Source organism: Sphaerodactylus townsendi, linkage group LG04 (assembly GCF_021028975.2).
Source record: "Sphaerodactylus townsendi isolate TG3544 linkage group LG04, MPM_Stown_v2.3, whole genome shotgun sequence".
Taxonomy (NCBI): domain Eukaryota; kingdom Metazoa; phylum Chordata; class Lepidosauria; order Squamata; family Sphaerodactylidae; genus Sphaerodactylus; species Sphaerodactylus townsendi.
The window spans coordinates 69,173,953-69,189,337 of NC_059428.1; the positions used below are offsets into that span (position 1 = coordinate 69,173,953).

A 15,385-nucleotide genomic window follows, 5' to 3' on the forward strand; every position below is an offset into this window, starting at 1 on the left:
GTACCCCTCCCCCCATGGTCCTGCCTCCCCCATCTCTTACTGGGTGCAAACATCTGGCTGGAAACTCTAGCTTCATCTCTCCCAGAGGCCTGCAACTGCTGCTCATAGGATCCATTGCTTTGCCTTGGCAGTGTTCTCGACATCAACTGCATTGCCATAAAAATTGAGGGAGCAAGTGATGTCTAGACAGCAGAATTAGTGCAGAATAGGAATGTGCAGTAGAGCTCAGGTCAGTCACCAGTGTTAACCCTCTCCCCCCCGCCCCGCCCTGTCTGCATTCATTTCATTTTCTTACAGTGATTGACAATAAAAAACTACATTTCCACTGAAAATTCTGCATTTGCTTGCCTTCCTTGTTGTGGTCTGGTTTTTTTCACAAAATGAGGGAGGGAGGAAGGAAGGAAGGAAGGAAGGAAGGAAGGAAGGAAGGAAGGAAGGAAGGAAGGAAGGAAGGAAGGAAGGAAGGAAGGAAGGAAGGAAGGAAGGAAGGAAGGAAGGAAGGAAGGAAGGAAGGAAGGAAGGAAGGAAGGAAGGAAGGACAATGATAGCTTTACCAAAACCCGGAACAAGATGGCCCCAGACATCCAACTTGCTGAGGAAAAAAGGGGCTCTGCCCTCACAAAGAAGGGGGGGGGAGGAGGAAAAGTTAGAAAAGTGGCCGTGAATCACCACAGCTGAAGTTGCTGTCCAGGAAGGGCAGGAAGAAGCCCTTGGCATCCGCCCTAGTAAGGGCGAATGGGGGCCTCTCAGCCATACCCCATGTGGGCAGGGCAATGTCACCAAGGGAGGCTGGCCAGAGCTTACATAAGGCCAGGGTGGCCTTTGTGTTCAGACCATGTGCCCTGGCTGGCCAACAACTCACCCACCCACCTCTCCCCTTTTCATATTTTGGTGATGTGCTAATGCATGCTGCTCTGTCATAGCCATTCAGCAGTTTGACTCATGGGAATTGAGCTGAACGGCTGGGGGAGGGAAGGTAGGGAGTTACCTCCCCCCCACCGTGGTATGGAATACTATGGCAAGAGGCTGACTGCCCAGCTTAGTATTGCAACAAAGCTCCAGTAAGAAGCCAACCGCCCACTGGAGCTCTGCAGCAGCAGCAAGGGCATCCGTCAGCCAACAGGGCAACGGGAAGAACAGCTTGCCCTGGAGGCACCCCTGGGAGGGACTGCCCAGTGTTACAAATCAGATCAGAATCCCATGCTTCACCTCACGCTTCTTACTGCGCAATAAATGGTTGGCTATGGCCAAGTAATTTTCCCTAGCCATGAGTGTTGTGTGATTATTGGGTCAAAGGGCTCAGAGAAGGGGTGATCCTGTCCTCGGGCGGCAACTCCCACTGCCATTATTTCTGCACTGCCATTATTTCCCATGCAGGCCTGGTGGGGTGGGGTGGGTGGAGAAGTTATTTTGCAACCAAATGACATTGAATTTGCAGGGGAGATAATGCTGCCTGTCTTCTAAAGAACTCCAAGTTTTAAGAGTATTGTACCATGGTGTCCAATTCCACGGTCCCCTAAAGAATGTGCCCCACATCCTACTTGCTGAGGAAAAGAAGAGTTCCACCCTTACAAAGGAGGTAGAAGAAGAAGGGGCGGGCGAGAACTACACGTGGCTTGGGGTGATCAGGAGTCACCTTCTCCAAGTAGGGTTGTGAGATACCCCATGGCGACTGGCAGGGTGTTGGGATGGGCTTTTTGGCAGGAAAACCAGTAGGGCTGTGTTGCTAGAAATGAAGTGAAATATTTTCTGATACACATTGAAAGTGATGTCCTTGTGTCACTGGTGACATGGAGATGTTCTGGTATTTGGGCAAGAACTCTACAGCAGAATTAATTTTTACCATGGATGTTTTGCCCAAATACCAGAGTATCCCTGTGTCATCAATTATGTGTGCACCAGAAGTGACTTTGCTGTATTGCCAGCAACGCAGGCCAAGTTGTTCTGCCAGTGAGTCCTCCCCTAGCTAGCTAATCAGCACATGAGGGAGTGGCTTGGAAACTCTATCCCCAGGCTACTGCCTGAGAAATTTGGAGAATCAATGAAAATAGGTTCCCTGCAGCTGCTGCTAGTAAACACCTGAACATGAAATACTACAAAGATTTTTCAGGGTGTGTGTGCTTCATAATGACTAAGAATACTGAATTTTTATAACTGTCCTGAAAAATCACAGTAATGAGCTGGGGAAAATTTGTGTGTGTGTGCATATTTTCAGCATAGGAATTCTGGAATACACATCACTAGTGTAGAACCATCCACTGTTATGGCTGCTGGTCAACCATTCTTTTGTTGGAAGGACTGATGGGTAATCTCACCTCAGTTATTCAACAGACCCACCCAAACCTGATCAAGCCCATGCTTTCCCAGAGGAGGGATAGCAAAATGACAGCCCCATTCACGAGCAGGGCATCTCCCCCCCGCCCCCCGAGACTTCCCGGCAGTGTAGGGAAGTTGGAAAAGTCAAATAACACCTCCCCAAGAGCCTCTATGGACCCCAATGGACTTACGCTGGCCAAAAGGGTGGCATAAGTTTGAAGTAGGGCCTGCCAGAATAACGCTGGCAAAGGTCAGGAGGGAGCTGACTGTCGGCTTTTCCCTTGCCATGCTTCTGGCCTGCCCCTGCTGTGCCAGAGGCAGTGGCAGGGGCCCTGGGATGCTGGTGCAGCATTCAGCCCTGTGTTCCAGTGCTGGGGTGGGGGGGGAGCACACACTGGCAGGATCACCTCTCTCCCTGGGTAAGTGCCACTGGTGTGGCTGTGCCTCTGCCTTTTAATGTGGCTCACAGAGTTTGCTGTTTTGACAAAAAGGTAGACCAAGAGTTGAGAGGGTTTAATTGGAGTAAACTGAAACTAAAAATGCAGCTTTGGATGTGTGATATTCTCTGTTGTGTGGTGGGTAGGAAAGGGATGCCCTTTTGATTATCCTGTTTTCAGTGCATATTGCAACCTCTGTAGTCAGTCACCAGGAAGTTCTCAACAATAGGTCTCTTTGTTGCTTCCAAATGGGAGAGGAGACTTAGCTTCAGTTTAAACATGAACTATAGTGAGGCCCTGTTTCCACATAGGGCTTGAGGGGAGAAGAAACTAGCCTTTGCAGCTCATTTAAATCACTTCACACATACATACACCAATGGGCAGGAGGGTGGATAAACAATTTGTTCTCAGAAGAGGGTATCTCTGGTTCTTTTCTCCCATAAAACCCTGCTTGTATATTTGTAAATAAATATTTCAAAGATACAAATAGTACCATCCTTCATTCAATAGATTTAGAAGGTTATAATTTGATTTAGGATAGCAGTGTTAAGTTTTCAAGTGCTCTCTCACTTATAGGAAATGAAATCACAAATGACTTTCCACTCTGAGGTAAGATGTAAAGAGAAATGATCTGTATATGTTTTAGCTTTTACAGGGCTTGGTTAGAGAGGTTACTTTCAGTGGTCATGCACCTTCTCCTATCTGTAAACTACATGTAGTCAACACCATTGAATTGAGGCTGGGTTGAGTTAGTCTGAGATCTCCTTGACCTGTTATACTTCAGCTGGATTGAAAGAGTTCAGGTTTGGGCAACCAGAAATGAGAGGGTCTTTCATATGTACATGTCTGCACATCTACATGGGTGCTCAGAACTGACTGAGATGAGAAGAACTAAACCATCCAACCTCACTGCCTTCTGTTCTTTCACTACATATGTTTATTGGTATTCCGATTCTATTAGAATCAGTGACATAAGGAAGGCAGTAAATTATAATAGGTTATTCTCTTCCTGGATTTAATACCTACCCCACTATCATCAGCCCACATATTTTTTTCCACAGCACAGTGTGGTTCTTTGAAGCTTTGTAGCTATCAATCTAAGAAGTTGGAAAAATGGAACGACCCCACAAAATGGTGGCCAGGAAGCACTTTCAAGGGGGTGAGTGTGGACCGGGGCTTGTGCGGAAAGGGCCTCAAGCAGAAGACAGGAGTGGAATGGTATATACTGCATTATGATGTGAATATGTATGCTGAGAATTGGGACACAGTGGTTCAGGGGCAGCAGTAGAAGCACCCTGGAAACACCTCAGAAACACCAAGTCCATGTTACTTCATCTGAGATTAATTCCAATCCCTCCAGAGTGGGATGCGTCATTATATCTAACAGTAATGTGGTTCTCTCTCCTCCACAATAATGAAAGAAGTAAAAACCACAGACAATGGACTTCTATGTAAACTCAGAAAAATATTATTCTGTAAATTAACAAAAACAAAAAATGTGGTGGTGGTGGTGGTGAGGAAACAACTCAGATGAGAACTGAATATGTTCTAGGAGGCAAGAAATAATGAGAGAGGGTGAGAGCCAGTTAATTAAGTAATTAATTAAATTTCTTATATTGCCCAACCCCAAAGGGCTCTGTACTAAAGCGGTACTGAAGAAAGATTTTGGGAGATGGCTAATCAATATCCTTCTTCCTGCAATTCCTCATGGTTGCTTAGTTTGTTGTATCCTAATGCACAACATGCTATGTCTACGGTTGCCAGCTCCCTCCTGGCAACAAGAGCCCTCCCACCCCCTGTCTTTATAGCCTGCCACTGGGGACACAATTAGTGCCTGGTGCAATATTGCCACTTCCAGCAAGAGCCAGATATGATGTCATCACATCAGGTGATGTTCTAGCATTTCTGTTAAAACCATGAGGTTTTGAGTGAATGCTGGAGTGGATTTCCCATTGCATCTTCCAAGTCACACTTTCAGGTCTCCACTGTAAGTTTCTGCCTCCCCCCCCATCTCCCACCAACTGCCAGGCCATACCTAGAAACCCTATGTCATACATTAATCTCTTTTGAGTTCATATTTCCGGAAAAGATCCACCAAAATAATTTCTTTTCTCACACTTCAAACTTTAAAATTATTCAGTGTCTGATACATCTGTGGTCCTGGTTGTGCAATCCTGTCTTATCCTGACAGATGCAATTTTATGCAGCAAATTCTCAATCATTTTCTATGAAAACTCAGCAAGTACTTTCTCTCTCTCTTCATGCATTCTTTTTTGGGGGGAGGGGTTATAAATTGCTGCTGCCTGCATCTTGTATACAGGGTTCAGAATTTTTAAATGTACTAAATCATATGAAGAGAATTATATCTGATCTGATGATAATTTCTTCCTTATTCAGAAGTCTAGAAACAAAGTTTCTACCTGTATCTTGAGATGGACTGACACTGTAACTGTCGCTCTCTTTATCCACAGACCCTGCAGCCCTGGGGGTTGGTAGCCTCCAATCTGTTGTTAAGGTGTGGGCTGATATAGTGGGATGGGGTCTGTTGAGAGTCCACTGGCTAGCATATCTGTTGCGAGCTGTGGGCCCCGTTTTTGCATTCCTTCGTGTTGTAGGATCTGCAATTAAAACACAGAGATAATCGTTGAACATAAGAAGCTCCCTCATACTGAGTCAGACTATCAGTCTATCTGGCTCAGACTGTCTATTGTGGCTGGCGGTGATTCTTCAGGCAAAGAAGGATCTTTACCAGCACCTCTGATCTGGTATCATTTAACTAAATTTACCAGAGACTGGACCTGAACCTTCTGAATGCAAAACAAGTGCTCAACAAATGAGCCTCAGCTCCTTTCCTTGTGGACACCAGGAACTTGATCAGTCAATTAAAGCAGTAAGGAGAATGTCTAAAAGGGACATGGCTGCTACCACAACTGCGCTGAAGATTACCTCTCTGATTAGATTCCAAGCAGAGGCCATTGCAAAACTGAGTGGACATTGTGTCCCTACAGTGGAGTGTTGCTGCTGTTTTGACTACTGCTAAAGTTGAAAACTAACAGCCATGGTTGCCCCCCTTAAAGAACAAAAAGATCTGCACAACAGGCCCACCCAGGGCTAGGGTACAGGTTTTTTTTTAAATTCAGGGGAACATCCAGGTTGGAGAAAAATCTTTTTTTTTTAAAAAAAAAAGGTCAGTGATGATCATGCACACCCATAGAATGTTGAATGAAGTTGTTTGCTGTAAAAACCCAAAGCAGTGCCCAATGTTGAAGAAGCTACAACACCGGAATGAGGTAGAGGCAGGAAGTTGGAGCTGTGGGAAGAGAAGGGAGAACAGAACCAGGTGTGTGTGTGTGTGTGTGTGTGTGTGTGTGTGTGTGTGTGTGTGTGTGTGTTTGCAATGGAGGGCAAAGGAAGAGGGACAGCAGTAATTAAAACAGGTACGGTGGCCAAAATTATTGGCATTTTGCAAGTGTCTGTCACAACTCAGTTATAAAAAGGTTAACTGTATGTAAACAAGTTGCTGAAGTCACTATTTATGACTTGATCTATTGATTAACTATTGGTCAGTGAGACAGCCATTGCTTACATGTTAGTGAGCATGTACACCTGAAATTACAAAGTTAACTCTGTTTCTTTGTTTGAGCACACCAGCACCAGCACCACGAGCATGAGACAGCAGATACCTATCAAGATTCATCAATAGGGCTGATGTCTTTACATGCAACATTACAAGCCTTGTCTGGTATTGAATAATCACTATTAATCACAGCCTCACAAATGATTAATCAGAGTTCCATTAGCTATAAAAGAATCCTATCATGCTAACTATGTTCCAAAGAAATCAAAAACAGATAAAACAGTCTCTTTCATGTAACTTGGACAATTTGAATCTCCACTGAAACACCAGTCCAATGAGGTAAACAAGACTGCCTCTCTCTGCTTGGACAACTCACTTCACCTTTCTTTCCATACCTGGAAAGAAAAATATATATTTTGTTTTGAATTTAAGACTTTTGCTCTATAACTGAGCCCAGAGTTTGTTTGGAAATTGAGCTTTGGCTTGCCTAGGACTATCCTAGTAACACAGTCCTGGTTCTGGACCATTTTGTGCATGTTTGGTCTCTTCAGGTCACGTTTGCATTACCTTTGGGTCAAATTCTCAAATCGCATTTCCCCCAATCAGAACTTACAGCACCACAGATCAGAGAAGCTCCGAGGTTTCCAGGAGTGGGTTAAGTGCAATCCCCCCCCCCCCACTGTGCAGGGAAAGCATTTTACTTCCTTGGGCTTTTCCACTCCTCCCTACCATTGCCCACCCACACCGGAGCAGTTCTGCTTTCATTTTTATGGGATTGATAGGCTCCTTTTTGTTTTTTAATTTAAGAACTTTTGATCTATCCCACTCCCACTGTGGCCTTTCCTCTTCCCCCCACCTATAAGTGAAGGCACTGCACAGCATGTGTGCATGTGCACGCTTGAAATCTGACTCTTAATGTGGCCATTCAAGGGTTCAGAACACTGATGGAATGCTATTATTGACTGTTTGAATTTGCTAATCCTCCCACCAATTTCTTGTATGATTTCCCTCAACAACATTCATTTCTGATTCCATTCTATTTAGATTCTTAGTATTCCTTCCAAGAATGTAGAGATTCTTCACCTGTTAGCAGGTTCCATATAACCCACTGTATAGGTCATTGCCAATTGGGGGCATTCTTTAAGCCACACATAGAAGCTAAGCAAGTAACAGATTTAGCACAAAATTAAGAGGTGGTAGAATGAAGCCTTCTTCCTTGTGCTCAGGCTATTTTAGTGTGGGTTTGTGTCAAACAAAAAGTGTGCCACATGCACATTGACATACATTGAGATTGCTCTTGCATCCCTGCCTGCACACAAACTAAGATCCAGCCCATTAGCTATATAAGTGGATGGATGAACTAAATAAGATTGTGGAACTCTTTGCCAAAGGAGCTTGCCTTTCCCCTCACTGCTGATTTTCGGGCATGAGTTTAAAACTGTATTGGAACTCTCTACTGTGACATCCCAAGGAGAGTTATGCCCTACTAAGCCTGTTGACTTGAAGCTAGAATGAAAGGAATATAACTCTGTTTAGGATTGCACTGTTAATGTCTCAAACTGCTGATTACATGATATTATTGTTACCCACTGTGAGTCCAGAGATGCCCAGGAGGAAGCCAGGCATGTAAATATTTTAAATACATGAATAAAATTTAAATTGATGTCTGCATTCTGCTATATCTGTTGGCTGGATCTAAACTTGGCCTTTTGGAATGTTCTATATGATGCTTTATACTTGTAAGGCTTCCTGCAGTTCATCTGGATATACAGTCTTAATACATATAAACCAAATTGAAATACATATGTTAAAATACACGATTAAGTTCAAAGTCATTATTATTCAGTTTCCTTTTATTCAACTTGATAGTTGAGTCAGTAATCATTTTATGTCATGCAAATAAAATATGCTTTGGGGATTTTTTTTTTTACAAAAGCAGAGCCATTATACAGAAATCAATGGCTAAGAATCATGCCACAATCTCAGTGCCTGTAATCCTCATTTACTCATTTCTGAGGGGCAGATGGTGTGGATACAATGATAAGGGAACAGAACATAAAAGCAGTGGAGATATTTTTCTTTTGAAGTGCTATTAACAATGAGGAGCAATAGAATTAAAATTTAAAATTAATACTTTTTAAAATGTAATCTGACTGGTCTCTTTCTGATTAATAGCAAGGCTACTCCTTTGTATTACTTTGAAATGGGGACTTTTAAAAAGAGCGAGCTCAGGATACACACACATAGATATGAGGATTATTCAGAAGTCATCTCATCACATAGATTAATAGCTTTTTACTTAAAAATGCAAACTGCCCTTGTATGATTCACCCTTTGAGATTAGGATAATCATCAACACAAAAAATGAAGAGACACTGAGCAATAAATATGATTTCCCAGCTCTTCTGCTGAGCCAAGAGAATTGTTAGATGAAAAACTGGATGACCAAAACAAAGTCAGTCCCCAAATTGACAGATTGCTGCTGCTTCATATATTGATTGTGCAGTGTATTTTGTAAACAGTACATAAGCAGTGCCAAAGTGCTAGGATACATTCCAAACAGCAGAAAAACTGTGCCACATTTCATACAAATTAAAAAGTTTAAACTGGTTAGATCTGCTGACTGAACAGGATTTTGAATTGCCATGTAAATCCCCCAAGAGAAACTTGACGTAAGTAGTAGTACAGAAGACTGGGGAAAGGAAGGGAATTAGAAGGACCAAACCACCTAACTGTGACATTTTCTCTAGAATGTGACAGCCATTCTAAAAGAACTGGAACAAGCCATTTTGCTTCTTACCACTAAGATGATACCAGCCCTGATGCAGCACAGATATAGTTGTGTCTCTTATCTACATATTATGCATAGGAGGCAGCAGTAGGCAGCAAGAAATGATGGCCTTGTCACAGAGCAATGATTTGTGCCCAGATTGTTCAAATTATCAGGTGATGTATGTGAGTAGCACAACAGGGGCATGGATGGGGCGGGTCTCCATACAGAATGCCATGGTTACATGATACAGTAGGAAAACTTAACCTTTAATAACATTTATTCTTCAAATGAATATACAATCTCCATAAAAATGTATCAACTCTACCCATGAAACATTGTACAAATCCAATTCACAAAGCTTTCACTATTAAAATACAGACACTTACTGGGGATGATCAATATAACAGATTCCTTTGGTCATGGAAAATGCTTGAAAATTAAAAGGTAGCAGGGCAGAAGAAGACAACCAAGAGAAAAGATCCCTGAGCATTACAACACTCTTATTTCCTAGGCATAGAATTCTGAGACATGGGGCAGCCAGACAGAAATGAGCAAGTTATATCAGAGGTATAAGATAGTCAAAGAGCATAATAAGAAGGGAAGCATAAACAACCAAATTAACAACAAAACATTGCAAATTGAAAGCTGTGCAATCATGCACACTGCAAACATAAACCGGATGCCATGATTGTCCCAGAAAACTCAAAAGGGTAAGATTCAGATAAGCAAGCTTAGGAAAGAATCACCTTTCTTTCATTCCATAAACCTGATACTTGCAAGATGGAACTGATCCAGTCATAAAAGAGGAGCTGCCATCTTTGTGAATCTGTGGCTCAAACACACGGTTGAATTCTGCTCACTCTCTCTTTTTTCCAGAAACAAGCCTATAATTGTAATGGAATTTTCTCCCCAATTTCCTTATAATATAAATACTACAGTATGCTATTAATTTTTATTTTAATAGTGAGCTGATATAGCACAGCGACTATGAGAATGAGCTGGTTCAAGACTCTCTTCTCCCACAAACTCACAAAGGGACCTAAGACAATTCTTTCTCAGTATCAGTTCTCTCTCTACATCTGGAAGGTGGAGATAGTAATAGAGGCCTTCCTTACATGACTGTTGTTAAGAATTACATCAGATTAATGTATGTGAAGTGCTTTAAGCTCTTTAAGTGTGTGTCCACACATACACACAGAATTATCATTGAAACAGACGATCTTTCATACTTACTTGTCCCTGGCCGTGCATCAGAAACATCTACTAGTGGTCCAGTGGCTTGTGAGACAGACTGGTAATGTACTGTGTGAGTGACAGTCAGTGATTTCTGCTTTGATGTTTCTCCAAAATCAGCATCGGTTAACAAGACTGTAGATCTATCATCTGTGGGAAATGAAATGATAAAGGAAAATGTTGGCTATGGTGTCTCATTTTGTATGTGGTTCAGAACTGTGTCTTAAAAATCAGCATATCTTTCAGTTTCTTGACAAATAACCATGAACTTGTTGACAAGGCAGAAGACCTTTTAAGGTGAAATGCATTTTCTAAGATGTACAGATATGAAAAGCCCCTTCTAAAAATAAATAAAAAGAAACACACATCCTCCTTATTGCGACTGAACCAATCCAAATATTAATACTATGCCTAGCACTTAAAATGAAGCTAAGTTAATACTTTACTATTGTCGAAGGCTTTCATGGCCGGAATCACTGGGGTGCTGTGTGGTTTCCGGACTGTATGGCCTTGTTCTAGCAGCATTCTCTCCTGACGTTTCGCCTGCATCTGTGGCTGGTATCTTCAGAGGATCCTCTGAAGATGCCAGCCACAGATGCAGGTGAAACGTCAGGAGAGAATGCTGCTAGAACACGGCCATACAGCCCGGAAACCACACAGCACCCAAATACTTTACTATACTGAATGGCCCCAGTTCAATTTATGACTTTTTTGTTTGGTAATGTCAGTTTTCAAATGCTCATAATTTACAATGGGTTCTCAAATGCTGTCCAAGGGAGCTGCAGGAATCTTTGAGACTAATGAAGCATAAAAGAATGACGATCATGTTTGGGCCCTGTTGACCAGACATGTGTCAGGATTTCATGCCTGCAACTCAGTTCTTGAGGAGAGGAGACAAAATAGAACGTGCCAAAAAACAAAGCAAAAAAGATGCAAAGAAAATACCAAAACATATATTTGCTTTTAGCTTTTTTGTTGAGATGAATCCAGCCTTTGGTGTACTTTTCAATGCACTGAATTCTCTGGCAAATTTCGTTTGGCAAGGGGAAAAAACTCGGATTAAATATAAAACCTTACAAGTTGCAAAGGAAAGAGGAGGTCTAAGTTTACCTGGTTTGAAATATTTTGCTACCTGTTGCTTGGTTTGGCTGAAATGGGTTATATTGGGAAATAGAAGATTGCTGGAACTAGAGGGACATGATTTGAGATCCCGATGGCATGCCTATCTATGGTATGACAAAGTTAAAGTTAATGGCCAATTATACACAGCGAGGTTTCTGTGACTTCAAAGAGAATTGGCTGGGGAGTCTTTGTTTTGCAACATGTTTGGCATTATTACCCACCTTCCTGTTTGAAGTGGAGCAGGCATTACTTATTAGCTGGCTTTTTGCTTGTGTCTGGGGTTGAGGAGGACATTCTCAAGGAGGGGTGAGCCATGTACACTGCACTGACCTTCTTAGGGGAGAAGTGGAATAAAAATGGCAGAGATGAAGATGGTGGCTCAAATCTAAGGCATAGTCAATGATGCTTGATTTCTCTGCCATGCTGTGGAACTTTAGACAGCTGCAGGTACTGGAAATTCCCTCAAGTCTGTCCCTCACAATATCTTTTTATAATATCTTATGGAGCAGTGGTGATATCCTCACTGGCGATTAATCCTGGGATAGTCACCCGAAATATCCAGGATCCCTCGAGGTCTCCTCACAGCCGAGCCACAGAACACAGATCAGTTCTGTTTCTGGTGCTCCCCCTCTTATCACTGGATTTTCCTGGATCTGCTTGTATATGCATCTTTTTGAAAAAAACACTCCAATGGGAGCTAATAGGAGATGGGGGCTACACATTTGAGGGTCCATAACTTTGGCCCCCATGAACCAAACCTGGGTGGTATCATCAGGAGAGTCTCCTACTTATACCACCCAGGATTTGTGAAGTTTGGTCCAGGGGGTCCAAAGCTATGGACTCCCAAAGGGGGTTCCGCATCCCCCATTGTTTCCAATGGGAGCTAATAGGAGATGGAGGCTACACATTTGAGGGTCCATAACTTTGGCCCCCATGAACCAAACTTCACCAAACCTGGGTGGTAACATCAGGAGGGTCTCCTAAAGATACTCTGAAATTTTGGTGCTGCTAGCTTAAAAACTGCACCCCTGACAGCAGGCACTCCCCCCCCCTCAAGACGCAGGCCTAGATGTCTTCACTTGAAACATGCTGCAGTGAGGATGTTGGAACCTGGATGAAAAGGTGCTGATTCTTTTGAAACTTGGTTGCATCTAGATTAAATTTTCAGTGGGAATTCGGCCAGTGTGACACAGCCATGGGGAGGCAGCAGCCATGTAAGCTGGTGATTCATAGCATGGGTCAAAACTAGTTTGAGCCTCATTGGTCGAATCCCCACTACCTTCTTACCCAGGTTTCAGAACGCAAACTAACCAGGTTTCAGGGACGACCTCCCCATTGCTTCTGCAGCAGATTCCATTTCTGGTGCTCGTTCTCCCCGTTAACCCACATCCTGGCAGAACCTGGTTGCAGGTGGCATAGACCCCATTGACATGGTTCAGAGCTGATCTGAGGGGAGGGACAAGGGTTGAAACCCTGACTCGTTTCCTGTCGTGGAGCGTGACGCAGAATTCGGGCAATCAATCAGCACTGCCAGCGCTGATGCGATGCGCACACAGCCTTTCCCTGGTTTTGTTTTTGCTTTTGCGATCGGCCAGCAGAAAGGGACGCAGAAAGATGTTAAACAGTCAAACATGTAACTTTGAATCGTTAACGGTTTACACAGGTAAACGATTAACTGGTAACCCTTTAAGCAGCATAAATAAACTTTTACATGTTGGTTTTTTTTATCACACCCCTACAAGGTACGTTTCCGCGGGGAAAAAGGTCCCGCCCCATCAAGGCACGCCAGCCAATCAGGGGAGACTGGCGAAGCGAGATTGCCTGGTAGTGGGGATTGCTAAGAGTTCTGTAACCTGGTGTGTCTGCTGTGTGCTCGCTGTGGTGGGGAGGGAGACACTCCGATAAAGAGGACACAGTTTCACAATGAACAGGTTTGGATCTGTGTGCAATTTTCAAGTGGGGATTCGACCATTATTGAGTTAGAAACACAGGCAATAAAGCTTGCTGGCCCACTGGCCCAGCATTTTGGGGGTGGAGTTGATTTCCTCATTCTTGCTGAATGTCCAAACCACCTCAATCATTTTCTTTGCAACTTGAGCCACAAATCTTGATTTCACCTGTAATGTAGCCATTTCCAACATTGGACAACAAGAGTGAGAATGAGTCAGTAAAGAGAGATACTTTCAATTATTTTAAAGTTAAGTGCATTTAAATTCTTTAGCTGTTAATTTCTTTTGGAATTTTAAATATTGGGGAAAAGAAAATGCAAGAGATGTTTAATACTTGCTGGGTTTCCTCCAAGTTTTGTTTGTTTCTTGTTCTAGTCCATATTAAGGCCTTACTAGATGTCATCATTGCTCAAGAAATCAAATACTGAATAATCTTTAATTCTCTTATTATACAGGGTGGGTGTATATATCTCTATATGTGTGTGTGTTCATATCTATATATCTATCTACATCTCTGTGTGTGTGTACATATCTATATATCTATCTATATCTACCTAAACACACACTCATACATTTATTATTATTATTATTATTATTATTATTATTATTATTATTATTATTATTATTATTATTATTATTATTAATAATAATAATAATAATAATAATTTAATATATAAAAGCAGCAATATTATAAAAGCAGCAATAGAAAGCATCTGTCCAAGATAGCTTACCAATGGTCTCCATTGTATCTCTCTCTTCAATCAGAAGCTGAGCTCTAGGAATGTCTATGTGCATTCTCAGTGTCTGCTGTTGCTTGTTAAGTGTATCTGAAGTCCTTGTATTCTTACTAGAAATTTAAAAAACCCAAGACAAACAAAAAAGGAAATGCATCTGTTAAAATTAACCAAGCAAAGAAACAAGCTAAACACTATTTGAAAAAAATTCAAGTTTTTGTTAAAAATAAAAACAATTTATTAGAAACAACCAAACAGACCTAACAAGTTATGCACACTTTTGATTTTTTCAGAACCTGTAATCAGGCTGAACAGAACACCAAGCAGGTGTGACTAGATACAAGGATGTTAGGTGGAGCTAGTATCTGGTTGCTCCCATGGCATTGTGGGAAAAGAATGAAGAATGACAGATTCCAATTGAAAACCTATTTTAAAAATAGTCAATCAAATGTCCTACTATGGTCAAATGGGAACTATTCAATGAAATGTTATTGCACAGGAGGGAAAAGTATTAGTCGTCATCATATTAAAAAACAAGCAAGCTGGAGATTAATTTTAGCTGATGCACTAGGTAAAGAGTCAGTAAAAGCCAGATTGGGCCAAAAGATGATCAAAGCAATTCTTCTCATTAGTTTTTTTCCCATGCACATAAACTGTATTAATTTTAAGCAGGAAGGTTATGAAAAAATGCTTCCATTTCTTAAAGGCAAAAAACTAGTGAACCTGTCAGCTGGCAGGGAAAAAAAGTTGCTGAAATAGAGTTGTATGTTTGTGATACCTTAGAGTATTGATCAACCTAGAAACTGGACATTTGACAAGCAGCTGCTTATTCAAGCTTCTATACCAGTGATGGTGAACCTATGGCATGGGTGCCAGAGGTGGCACTCGGAGCCCTCTCTGTGGGCACACATACTCAGAGTTCGTCATGTGGGGGCGGAAAATCATCCCCCCTCCCACACACACATCTAGGCTGGCTTGGGCCACTGAGCATGACATGCACACATCGTGGTGAGCAGGGAGGACTCGGCTGGCGGGCCTGGTACCTGTGCTCCAGGTGGCTGCTGGGGGGGGCGCAGAGGAGGCAGAGATGCTAGAGAGACACAGAGCAGTGTGCGCGGGACTTGCTGGAGGCTAGAACAGGCTGGCCCCTGCTCGAACAAGTGAGGCGGAGGAAGAGGGAGCCAACCGTTTTTTCTAAACTAAAACCTCAACATTCAGGTTAAATTGCCAGGTTGGCACTTTGC

General features: G+C 42.5%; 1 protein-coding gene across 5 annotated transcripts in view; it reads right to left on the reverse strand.

Moving 5' to 3' along the window:
* Positions 1-15,385, reverse strand: part of DSCAM (DS cell adhesion molecule) — a 485,873-nt gene that overhangs the window by 36,354 nt on the left and 434,134 nt on the right. For 4 of the 5 annotated variants that reach the window (XM_048495231.1, XM_048495232.1, XM_048495234.1 and 1 more), the window contains 3 exons: positions 14,139-14,254; positions 10,337-10,486; positions 5,174-5,371 (listed from right to left, as the gene is read on the reverse strand). In XM_048495231.1, the coding sequence (XP_048351188.1) occupies positions 5,174-5,371; positions 10,337-10,486; positions 14,139-14,254 (464 nt within the window). The remainder of the gene's footprint in view (positions 1-5,173; positions 5,372-10,336; positions 10,487-14,138; positions 14,255-15,385) is intronic. The other variant, XM_048495233.1, reaches the window with a different exon arrangement.